Here is a 12,584-nt window from a genome sequence, read left to right on the forward strand (position 1 = left end):
GGAATGATGTGGACGTCGAGAACTGTTTAAAGAAGAGAGCTTTCTTCGTTTCAGACTCGGAGGAGACGACGAGTGGCGGTGGCTCCCAGTCACCGACTCACATTCGCATCAACTTCGAGCGATGCTTTCGCAAGGAATACAGCGCGTCGTCTCTGCAAGGGAAAACATCATCTTCGTCGGCGGGCGCAGCGGCAGCCGCGTCCATGGACGACTCGCAGCAATACTCCGACTCCGAGTCGGAGCAGAAGGTGTCGAAAGACAATCTGAGCAGTGCCATATTTAATCTGGTCACCGGTGAATCGGAGATCAGTCAGAGCGACTTCGAAGGATCGTTCAAGGTCGAGAACGAGAGAACGGAGGGTTCGGTGCGGGACTACTGCGTGAAAGAGGGCGACGTGTACCGGTGCACCGTATGCCATCGTACCTACACACACATCAGTAATTTCTGCCGGCACTACGTCACCTCACACAAGCCTAACGTCAAGTACTATCCTTGTCCGGTTTGTTTCAAGGAATTCACGCGAAAAGACAACATGGTCGCCCACGTGAAGATCATACATAGCCTTAAGCCGCATATGAGTCTTAGCAGCAGTGGCAGCAGTAGTATGGGCCAACAGCGGTAGACCGCTGCCAGCGCGTCTTCTCTTCTCAGGCCACGTTCTTCGCCTCTTACCCATTCTGTCTCTTGAACGAAACATTAAGAAAAAAGAAAAAAAAAGGACAAAAAAAAACAACTATGAACGAATATTATTACACCTTACACCTAAGTCGCGGGTGTGCGAACTGGCCAAATGATCGCGTCGTACAATTGTCGACAATTGTTGAACAAATCGTTGATCGATTTATCTCTGGCAAGAGGCGAGAAACGTTGCGCATGAAAGAGGCTAAACATTACGAGAAGCTCAAACGAGACGTGAGCGTACGTGTCGGTAGCTTTCCGGGTATACCCATGGCTGTAAAAGGATAATCGAAATGTTTCGAACGAACGAAGAGAGAACAAGTAGCTCTTGGGTAGGTCAGATGATGAAACAGGAGTCGATTTTGGCAATTAACCGTCGCGCGTCGGTGTGGATCAGGAATGGCCCATTGGGCAATTAAGCGTTTCGCCGTGCCGGTTGTAAACTCTGAATGTCGTTGATGCATAGCTAGTTGTACAGGGTGAACCACGTAACTTATTAGTCCCTACTATTTTTGTTAATGGGACCTATCAGTACTTTTGTACCGTGAGTCACATGGCTCAGGAGGTTCTTTCCAACGTTCGATATAAATATAAATTCTATGATACTAAATATAGATGAAACCAAAGTGTTTAAGCTTAAACTAATAATACGTGTTGAATAACATATCACTTAACAATATTATTTTACAAATTAGTTGCTAAGTTGTTTTAAAAATTAACATGCATTTAAATTAGAAAGAACGTCAACAATTTTATTCATTTGTACGGAAAGCTCATGTGTCGATCGAGTTCTCTTCATTAACATCTTTAGTTTTACTTTTCTGAATCACTTTGAAGGACCTCCAGAATCATTTCGTTCACATTGTCAACAGTTTCCAACGTGTTCATTATATTCTGATAACACAAATTCATTGGGTATAAATTTGGCGACCTTGAAATGACGTAGTGAATTCTGAATGTTCAGAAATGTCATCCACGATACAAAAATACGTCGATTGATCTTCTAACGCTTAAAGTAATCAGCGAGTCGTGTGATTCACCCGGTATATTTATTCCTTCGCTTATTCAACAAACGTCTGTCAGATAACAAACGCGTAACAAGAAATTACATACATTAACGTTATTCCGGTGACCAGGGGGAACTCAATCGCGGCCACGTGCCGATTGCAGCTCAAAACAGTTTCTCCTGTTTCGCTGAATGGTCCTTAGCATCGGTAAGGAAGCGTCAATTTTTTAAATGAACGTCGTACGTACATGATATTACAAGTAGCAGCTATACTAGTAAAGTAAAATATAAATTAAACGTAGTACCTCTTATTATTCCGATCAGTGGTCTCTTTTCGTTTTTACGTAGTCTATTAATAAACAATAGCGCGTTCTCGTGTCCGCCGCTCGTTTTCTCTTTCTTCGTTCGGAAGTCCGCAGTTTCGAAACGATACTGGCGCCAAGGGGACATATCACGGAATAGACATTCGCGTATCCAAAAATTTCGAACTTTTGAAGACACGAGGAACTAGGGTTCATCTGAAACGTAGAATCAATTTTCATTGAACCTAAGATACGACGATACACTTGAAGAGAATGCTAATTTCTGAGATCATCTTCTCTTTGTATTTATAAATCTGTATACAAATATGCATCGAGAAAAGAAGAAACTAAAAGCAATAAGTTTTTCCATAATTATTTGTTTGTAGATTTTGTGGATACTAGAATAGACAGATATCACTTTTATAAAAATCAACGTTCGTTTAAAGGGGCGATTACATCTCATCAAACTTAATATTACTCAATTGTAAAATGCATTAATTCACATTTTTTGTTCTTGATTCTAAAGTTGATTTTAAATTAAATTAGTAATTTTAGTAATCATAATCTAGTATTGCGACACCCACGAAAAATGATTTTGCGTTGCAGACAAACAGATCGTTCCCAAATGTTCCGAATGTTTGGATTAGCGAAGGTCTATTGCGCGCCTGTATGGCGAGCTGTAAGCTCCCATTCTCGAGGAACGATTTACGCGCGTAACACACAACGGGCATTAAGTTACAAAAACGAAACGAGCTTTACCGTGTGCCTTCCCGTTCGGGGAAGTCGCGGATATATACAAACAAACAAACAAACAAACAAAAAAGAAAAATGAAGAAAAAAGAGGCAAAATATGTGCATACAAAGAGTTTATATATGATTGAACCGGTGTACTCGTTTAATCGTCTCAACGTAGTTCTGCGACGTACGGGGATCAGTTTATTAAATAGAATTTAATGTAATCGCAGAAGAAACGTGAGTCCAAATCAACAAAGAATACATTTACTATTCTGTGACTGTTATATTATGGAGAGAATCAAACGTGTCGCATGTGGGCATTCAAGATGCATACGTTATTAAACGAATAAAAGAAGGAAATGGAAAACAATGCAGTGCATGCACACACATACACACACATTCACACACAATATACACACGATATAAGTAAGGGAACCACGTAGACTGAGTAAATGCAATATATATGTACGATGACCGTTCGCCATGTTGTTGAGCCGTTGAGCTGTTGTCAAGCTGTTGAGCCTGATTCGAAGTTATATAGTAGCGTAATAGGGAGCCAAGGTAGAAATGGAGTCCGCGGTTAGGGGCGGGGGAGGAAGGAATAGGAGGGTTAATGGGAAAATTAACGGAACGGGACATGCAATTCTTGAAAGACTGCAGAGGGACGGTTTTAACGACACCAAATACAAGATAGTACTGACATTGGATAGACTGAAGGCACTTTAGTAGTAACTTAACGCCGTATCGTACTGTACCGTACTCGATTGAACAAAAGCGTGCCACGCTTGCTCGGTAAAGCTAGATGTAGTTTTACTGCGTGTATACTATATTTATATATATATTATACATACTGTTAATTTTTATCGTTACCCACGAAAAATCATTATCGAACGGTGGGTATAAATCAGGCATTATTCCGGGAGGAAAATACAATTTTTGGGAGTCAATATTAAATTTGGTACGCGAACTCGTAACCAGTACTAATCGATACATTATAGCTTTCTATGTGTTCTTGTCAGTGATGGACAAAATTCTGTTATCGAATAATAGATAAATGGAAACACCGTGTTATGGTTTATTCGCAATGTTTATTCGTGCAAGTTATTCGCACAAGCTTTTTATAAAAGGTTATCTATCTCCTTTATTTGTTCGATATTGAGATATAATTTTAGTTAACAATTTAGTATCTAATTTTTATTAAATTACTACCGAATACAACATTTATTTATCTTTCTATTCGTTATTAAGAATTCATATCTATCGAAGATAAAAGCAATACGATAAATAATTTTACTGTATACTTCAAGTTCTGGTTCTTATCCAATCATTACTGGATAAAAGACTATTTATCTCGTTTTAATTCGTTATTCGTAATCTGTATCTAGATGAGAATTTTGCCCATCTCTGGTTTTGTTTTGTAAATAGTAAGTGCTGAATAGCGTAAGACAAGGATGTGCATATCCAGGGTCGTAGAAATTGTTATTGTTAAAAGTTTATCCTTGTCTTGCTTGTCGCAGATTTCTGCTTGAATCTGGTACAAAGAAATTCGTTCTCTAAAGCGACGCGAGAGAAGCAAGAAATGTCTAGTGAATCAATAACTGTTCAAAAGGGATACGGCTACAGTGATGGTATATAGGCTTAGTCGTGAGAGACAGCACTAAAATACGATCGTAGCTTACTATATTTTGCACTTTTCACTTTGTCGAATCCTCTCTAGTCGAAACACGTTCGTTCATAGACCGTTCGTTAGATTATGAACGGCTTGCATGAATCGCGAGAGGAAGCGAGACGATTTATATACAAATTTTTTCATTAGTTGGGCATAGACATTAGACGACTAGAGGCTATATAATAATAATTATAAATATTATTATTGCTATTATTAATTAATTATAATCGTAACGGAGACCTTCGTTGTTATTTTAATACGTGGGATTAAATAAAAAATAAGAGAGAGAGAGAGAGAGAGAGAGAGAACACGAGAGCGAGAGAGAGAGAGAGAGCGAGAGAGAGAGAGAAAGAGAGAGAGAGCGAGAGAGAGAGAGAAAGAGAGAGAGAACGAGAGCGAGAGAGAGAGAGAAAGAGAGAGATAGGACGCGACCACGATTTGTACGGTCCTGTCCAATCGCCCACGATTTGACCAGTGTTGTTCGTTCGTTATTCAAGAGATATCTAGCGTTGCAAAGATAAAAAATTTTAGTTGTAAGGGAGTAGGAGCCGTCGAGAAATCGCGTGTCTCCGAACGCAATTACGCGTACTTTTAGGCAGATAGAGGGGTATATTCAATTAGTTAGGCAGGCAGCAAAGATAGAAGAGTAGGTGAAACAAAATAATAAAAAATAAACCAGATAGGATGAGGGAGGATACTAAAGTTATAAGGATCTTTTTTTTAGGTGTTTCTGATCGTGGTGGACCGTGCCGCTGACTCGCTGATCAATATATTACTCTCAGGTCAATTATTTTCAAAATTAAGAACCTTCATGGACCAAAGAGGTGTTGTCCGGCCCGTTCGACGGGCGGATTATTTTCGGTGGGGCGAAACAGATGTTTTCTAAGCGAAATAAAAATAAATGGAAATTAGAGAGGTGGTAGTCACAGACCGGTCTTGGTGAAATCGTTGTGTTCAAGATGATGGGTTAAAGCAAAAGCCCGTCCAAAGTGGAAACATGATGAGTAAGAGAGGGTGTAAACTGAATATAGTTGATATATAAATATAAAAAAAAAAAAAGTGCAAAGAGGCAGCGGCTAAACAGCTTATGTATCGATTTAAAGTAAAGATGAAACAAAATAATAATTAAAGTAAATACACTCACGTTTGATAATCACTGAGAGGCTAAGACTAACTCAATTTTAAATGGCAGGCAAGAAGGAAAGATTTCTAGAGGAAAGTAAACGCGTGTTGATATCGAATGGAAAGTACAGCAGAAATATAGAGCTCTCGGATCGCCTAAAGAGAAAAAAGAATATAAACAAACAAACAAACAAACAGAAAACCATGAATTTGCCAATTTGAAAAAGATATCCCGTTGAATTCTTTCGATACTTGGTTCGTGATCAGTTTTTATCATAGGCCAGAGACAGATAGTTTCCAACGTCCTGTTTCTGATCAGAGGCCTTCCGTAGTAGCTCGTTTGGGGAAATCCAATTTTATTCGTCCGTTAAAAGAAAAAATAATAAAAGAAAACGAGTGTTAGTTTACCCTAGTCGACTTTTACGTGAGAAATCGCTCGAGAGATAAGAAACTCTTGTTTCCAATATTTGTTGACAGCATGTTTGCCTTTTTTAAATTTTATTAATTGCATAATATATATATATATACAAATATATACAGAGTGTTCCGTAACTGATGGTACAAGCGAAAAGAGGGCGATTCTACATGAAAAGAGAAGTCGAAAGTATAGAATAACAATTTTTCATGTGAGGCTTTATCGACCTTGGATTTTTGCCGAGTACGGGTGTACTTGATCATGTCCCGTTATAACGGATCTCATTGAGGATCATTGTCTCGATTGAAGTTATGTTGATAAACACTTCTAATCGCCCGGAAATGTTTTCTTACCTATTATCTTACTCTTATTGTCTAAAACAATCGAATACGTTAAAAAACGTTCATAGAAATTTAATTAGAAGAACAGAAGTATGTATTCGGCAGAATGGGCAACATTTTCAGCAATTTCTGTAGTAATAAACTTTATGATTATTTCGACATTCTATTTCATTACATGTTCCTAATTTTCCGTTACGATAAAAACAAACTTAGACTGCGATAATAACCATCGAGACATGATCAAGTGCAACCGTACCCGGCGAAACTTCAAAGTTGAGTTTCTCGAAAACGAAACCTCGCATGAAAAATGTTTATTCTATATTTTCTACTTCATTTTTCATGTACAATCATTCCCTTTTCGCTTATACCGCCAGTTACCGAACACCCTGTATAAAGTCCGTTAAACGTCTTATTAGTCGTTGTAGAAGGGCATAACAAACTTTAACGAACCGTTGAAGTTACGAAGACAGTTGCAGAGTATTTGGCATAAGATAAACGCAAAAGAAAGAATGTTACTTACGATGATACGTATGCGAGTTAGGTTGACGCCGTTTACTTACATCGAATTCCTTACTGGTATCTTAAGGCTCGTGATCAGGGTAAACTGATACCTAAACAAATTGTTGAAATTTAGCAGTTGGTCTTTTGAAGCTTGCTACGAAAATTTATCGTACAACATTCGCTCACGTTCGTTGCCTTTAAATGTTGTTGATGTTTAGAATTAAGGTTGTAAAAAGGAAAATTCATGTTGCCAATCAGTAAGAAAAGAAAACTTTAGTAGTGGTCTCGTGGTGGTGTTTATTGTGGACGAAGGATGATAATCCTTGTTACTCGTACAAAATTAGTGTTCAAATTGTAAAAAGTGTTCATAGCGAGGAAAAAAAAAATAAGTTGAAATGTTATAAGGAATTATTTGTAAGGAGTGTACGGCTCGGGTTTTGCATTACGTGTCACGTGTATTTTCTGGCGTTGTCGAGGAGAAATTGATTTTAAAAACGATCGTATTATCGAGGAGTAAAAAATTAACAAAGTCAACCTTTCGACGGATCTGCAACTGTCATTCTTTCTAACATTTTATTTTTCGTTTCTTTGAATAAATTATGTTCCAAACGCAAGCGAATTTCTCACGATAATCGAGGGTAGGTTCGCTGGAGGTCTCGTCGATGAGTTTCGCGTTGAACATATTTTAATTAATTTATAAGTCTACGGACATTGCGGGTGGATACGGTGAATGAATACGAAACAAAACAAAAAACAAGAAAATTTTAAATAGAATATATTATATTTATGTGTGACTCTTGCAAGGGCGACGTCCAAGCGATTCTCGTCTTTTTATTCGTCCCCTTACGGGCGGGACCACCAGTCAATACCGATTATACTAAGTTTTTCACGTGTTAATCGGCATCGGCCGCTGTTGCAAGAGACCACCGCGAAAGAGGAACAGAGAGAGGTAAATTACGAGGCTTAAAAAGCAGACTGTACTATCGGATAGATTTTAATATATATATATGAAATATAAATATATATATATATATATATATATATTAAAAAAAAGAAAAGAATCATAGTTTATTATCGCAAATAAATTACACGCATATTGTACACAAACACCTACAGAGAGAGACACATATACAAAAATACGCGAACTGGTGTAAAAGATGGTACATGTATGTATATATACATATATACACACACATCTGTATGTATATGTACGTATATATTAATATTATTATTGCGATGATGATGATTATTATTATTATTATTATTATTATTATTATTATTGCGATTATTATTAATATTATTACAATTATTATTATCATTATTATATATTATATATATATATAAACAAAAGTTATATCGAATATATTTTAGCGCTAGTTGATAATACCTATTAACGTCGTTGCAGTTTTTGAAATGATGCGTCAGAAAATGAGAGTTAAAAAAAAAATATGAAAGAAATGAAGAATACGTGGTTGACTTTTAACTTTATATATATACGTTGAATTAACGTACTTCAGTGGGATCCAATAATATGTAGCGGTGTAATCCCCGATTTGGTGCCTTTTTAAGCGACATAAATAATGACGATGAAAAATGAAAAAAAAAAAGAGAGGGAAAGAAAGAAAGATGACGAAGAAGAAGTAATAAGTAAATTGTTATGATTACACGATCGCAGGCGCGCGTGTGTATATCCCTTTTTTTAAAAAGACGCGCCCGACGATCGTAATCTAGTGCCAAATAAGTGAGACCTTGTCGAAAAAATGAGTGTAAAGACGAAAAAAAAAAAATAATAAGGTGAAATTTTATAGGGAACTTTTTAGAGAAGACGAGTCTTTTCTGACGCTGGGTAGACTTAGTATATTTTATATGCACTGATTGTTTGATTATGACTATCGATAATAAAAAGAACGGTGTTCAATAGATTATAATTGAAGGATTTTTAAGTCTCGCTGTACCGACTTGTCTCACACACGCATTCACGTCTTCGTTTTGTGCGCGTTCGCTTTGCGAGATTCGTCGCGCAGCGGTCTTGTAAACTCAGAGACGGGCGAAAATCTTATTTAGATTCAAGATTTCGAATAACTAATAAAGGAAACTAAGAACAAATTTGAAGTATTTAAATAAATACATTCTTAAATTATTTAAAAAAATTTGGCCCATCTCTGCAGTAAACGAATCTATGACAAACAGAACGAATCAACAAAAATGAAACTTTGACTCTGTATTTGCATGGCTCGATACGGCCATGACAATCGACGACGTCGAATCTCGAAAAGTCGTTCGTGTTTACACACCCAACGTACAAAACAACGCATCGAAACGTCGTGACGATGAACGAGAATGACGAAAGCTCGACGTTTGTCCGTTTTCGAGAATCAGCGTCGTTCATTGTTCGCGACGCGAAATTTTGTCAGATTGTTTTTTTCCTTGCGATGTAACGATTGCGCGAAGAAAACCGAGCGAGTTTCTTGTACGAAGCTTCATCCATTAACTGCAATAACATTCTAGTAAATTCCATCTGTTACTTTAATTTCTCAAACATTTACCACTTTTTTGTTGCAACGTTTCAACGGTTTCCTCTATACCGATTATCTTTTATTTTTATTTTCCTTTTAAACGATCGTATTTCGTGCTCTGAGCTTTTATTGGCGTCGATACAACGACGCAGAAAAGAAAAAGAAGAAACACGTGATAGAATGCGAAAAAAAAGTGGTGGAGAAGCGCGAATGGGTGAACGCAATCGCCTAGATGTCAGCGACGTTGTTGCTGAAAAGTTGAAAAGAAAAAGAAAAAAATGGCGCTTCGTGCGTTGTAACGAAAATGTGATATGTTAGTGGCCTGGAATCGTCCTCAGAATGTATACACACTTATCGAGGAAAGTAGCAGACTAATCGCATTGAATCGAAGGTAATTACCATAAACGTCAATAGTTCTTTTCATGAATTTTGAATGGTCGGGGCTGTAGAGTTACTTGTTTGAAAGATACGAAGAGTTAATTGGTAGTCGTGATGTTTCTGTTAACCATGCAATCAATCTGTGAATCGCGTAGTGCAATTTGGCAGTTAGTCTATTTAATATAGTCTAATAACGATATATATATAAATCATACTGCAGTCTAGTTACCAAACTGCTCAATATTACTAATTTGTTCGCAAGAAAATATGTTTATCTATCATATTAAATTCGCCCATTACGACCTTTCTAAAAAAAGACATTTGACAACCTTAACCACGTCACACAGGAATGTTAAAACTTGCAGTGATAGTATAAGAGCTGAGGTAAAAGAGGACGGTCTTACAATTAGACGAGAAAAGTGTCCCCAACCAATCAAAATTCTTGAAAAGGGTTACAACAAGCGCGGTAGAACTTGCAGTAGAACTTTTATTTTACATCCTTTTCGTTGCGTTTCTTGTCGTTTCCGTTATTATGCGTCACATTGTCCGCACGTATGTGGAACGTGAGTGTCAATTCGTTGAAGACTTTATGCGACTGTTCGTTGAATTGTTCCCACGCAAATCTACCGTCCACGAATAACTCTCGAGGACACATCGAACATTCGAAAAATCGACGAATCGCACCATCCAAGTGCCATAAACGACGTTAACTTCGAATCGAAGGATTCGTCAGAGATGATCCAACTGCCACGGAAGTTCTGTGCAGCTATCGAATCGCGATTGCCTCTTCTTTCATCTTCTCTGGAAGAAATTCGTTAATCTCGCATTACGTTCCACACCCGTGTCTCCCCCGTAGCGATTTCTCGATTTAGTCGTTTTAATTACTTTTTTTTTCCTCCCTCAAGACAAAAAACGAAAATATCGCACGCCACCCTCTATGTATCCCACGATAGGTCCACGAGACACGTTACATGAGAAACACGCCAAATTCGATAATATCCCGGACTCACCACGAAGCACCGTTACACTTAGCCAAAAATTACTTTTATTTAGTTTCGTTTTAGATCATTCGATTGTGGATGATGCGTCTTCTTGGCCGCTTAGCAATCGTCGCGTCGACGACGACGACGACGACGACGACGACGATGACGGCGACGCTTTTCCTCCGATGTGCACGGTGCGAGCAATTATTTAAACGACTCTCATTAGCGAACGTTACTCGATTTACTTGTAAAAGTACACCACCGTGACCAACGGGAAAGCGATCGACGGTGCCAACTAGACGATCCTTAGATATTAAGATTACCTAGCCGCGACTGGCACGAGCATAACACGTACCTACGTGGCGACCTGAAAATCGGATAAATTGCAATTTCTGCGTTGTGATTTAATAATGTTTTGCGCGCGAGAATGGAAACGTGGAAACGCTCGCGTTTGCCAGTCGCGACGGGATGTAAGCGATTATTATTTTTTATGGACTTTTGTTTTGCATGTTGCGTACGCGTATTGTTGATTTATTATTTTTACTGTCCGGACAATGAAGGAAAGTGAAACATTTGGAGAGCAACAAAAAGATAAATATATATATGTACATGGTTTGTTCGTTGCATTCAACTTTTTGATTTTTACAAGCCCGGCTATGAAACTTGGTACAGGTTTTTATGTGTGTTTTTTTTATTTTTAACGATAGTATTTCGCAGACAGTGCGACAAAGTTGCACAAACAGATTTGGTACACGATTGCCATAAACATTTATCTTTTCTACGAAGTCAACTTGGAAAGCTTCCCAATGCGTCTCGCAGCGTGTACCAAAATTACTCATGGCGTAAACTTGGAGACCACATCGGATCCGTTCCTTCTCAGCTGCTGTGTGGTCACTTGATTTCCCTTTATTTTTATTTTTTGTTTTTGTTTTTGTTTTTTATCCTATCCTTCTACTTAAGTTAATAGACGAAACGTTCGCTACGAATTTTCAGTGCGGAATCGACGAAGTCCTTGGAATTCCTTGGAATTTACATGTGCCTTCTTCTTGTAGATAGACTTGTGGTACGCTCCTACTAGTTTACTACACGAAACGTAAGAACAGCACAATTTGTCGCGCAACTTACAAAAAAAAAAAAAAAAAATTAATTTGTTTTATCAACGTCACTCTTTTTATTTTCGTTGACATCTTATATCCACTCGTCCGTCAATCATCCCCGACCTCCTATCAAGTAGACGGCAATTTATGTTTTACGTTGAATTCTTATTTACAGGATTTATTAAGATTTGATTTCGGTTGTATTAAAAACCATTTCTGTTTACAGTAATTCTCGCTTGTTGTTCACCGATGACAATTTTCATTTTTATATTTTTCATTGTCTTCAGGGAAATCTTACGAATGGCACGAATCTGTTCAGTTAATATAGGAAAAAGTTAGCGACATACAATCAAGAATTACTGTAACTGCTTTGTTTTACAACGAGTCATGCTGGCTCAACTTCTGTTTGCACGTGTTAAAGTATGCAGTACGAACGTACATTAAATAGTACCAATATACTAGGAGAACCATGTAACTTGTCCAGCTCTCTTACTCTCAGCTCACTGCACCCATCAATTTTACTTTTATCGGAGGTGTTAAGCTTATGTTTGAGAGACCTGAATCATGTAGTCAACGATAAAATTTTCATTTATTCCCCAAAGCAACAAAAATAATAGAATTGTACAAATTACATGTTTGACCCTGTATAAACACATACGTACATAATATTCATCCATCAATTGTAATTAGCTAGCAGTCGCATGCAATGCACAGAGCCTTTATCGTAGAAAGAAAACAGTCGGCAAATTTTTATAACTGATTATATGATATTCGTTGTCGTAACATTGTAGCATCTACATGTTCGTTAAAGCTGGCCAACTTTTACTGACTAAAGTTTTT

At 37.6% G+C, this 12,584-nt stretch overlaps 1 protein-coding gene and 1 long non-coding RNA gene across 12 annotated transcripts in view; one reads left to right on the forward strand and one right to left on the reverse strand.

Annotated features, from left to right (window-relative positions):
* LOC128873825 (protein tramtrack, alpha isoform-like) overlaps positions 1-12,584 on the forward strand; it is a 90,868-nt gene that overhangs the window by 57,839 nt on the left and 20,445 nt on the right. Inside the window, exon 5 of one of the 11 annotated variants that reach the window (XM_054117797.1) lies at positions 55-7,808. The exons of the other annotated variants lie outside the window; for them this stretch is intronic. Coding sequence (XP_053973772.1) covers positions 55-623 — 569 coding nt within the window. The 3' untranslated portion in view covers positions 624-7,808. Of the gene's footprint in view, positions 1-54; positions 7,809-12,584 lie in introns of those variants that run through there. 11 annotated transcript variants of the gene reach the window in all.
* Positions 7,795-12,579, reverse strand: LOC128873914 (uncharacterized). Its single transcript, XR_008456518.1, has 2 exons — positions 12,407-12,579; positions 7,795-12,301 (listed from the first exon to the last, which is right to left on the reverse strand). It is a non-coding gene; the product is annotated as an uncharacterized LOC128873914 (long non-coding RNA).

This window comes from Hylaeus volcanicus, chromosome 1, assembly GCF_026283585.1.
Source record: "Hylaeus volcanicus isolate JK05 chromosome 1, UHH_iyHylVolc1.0_haploid, whole genome shotgun sequence".
Taxonomy (NCBI): domain Eukaryota; kingdom Metazoa; phylum Arthropoda; class Insecta; order Hymenoptera; family Colletidae; genus Hylaeus; species Hylaeus volcanicus.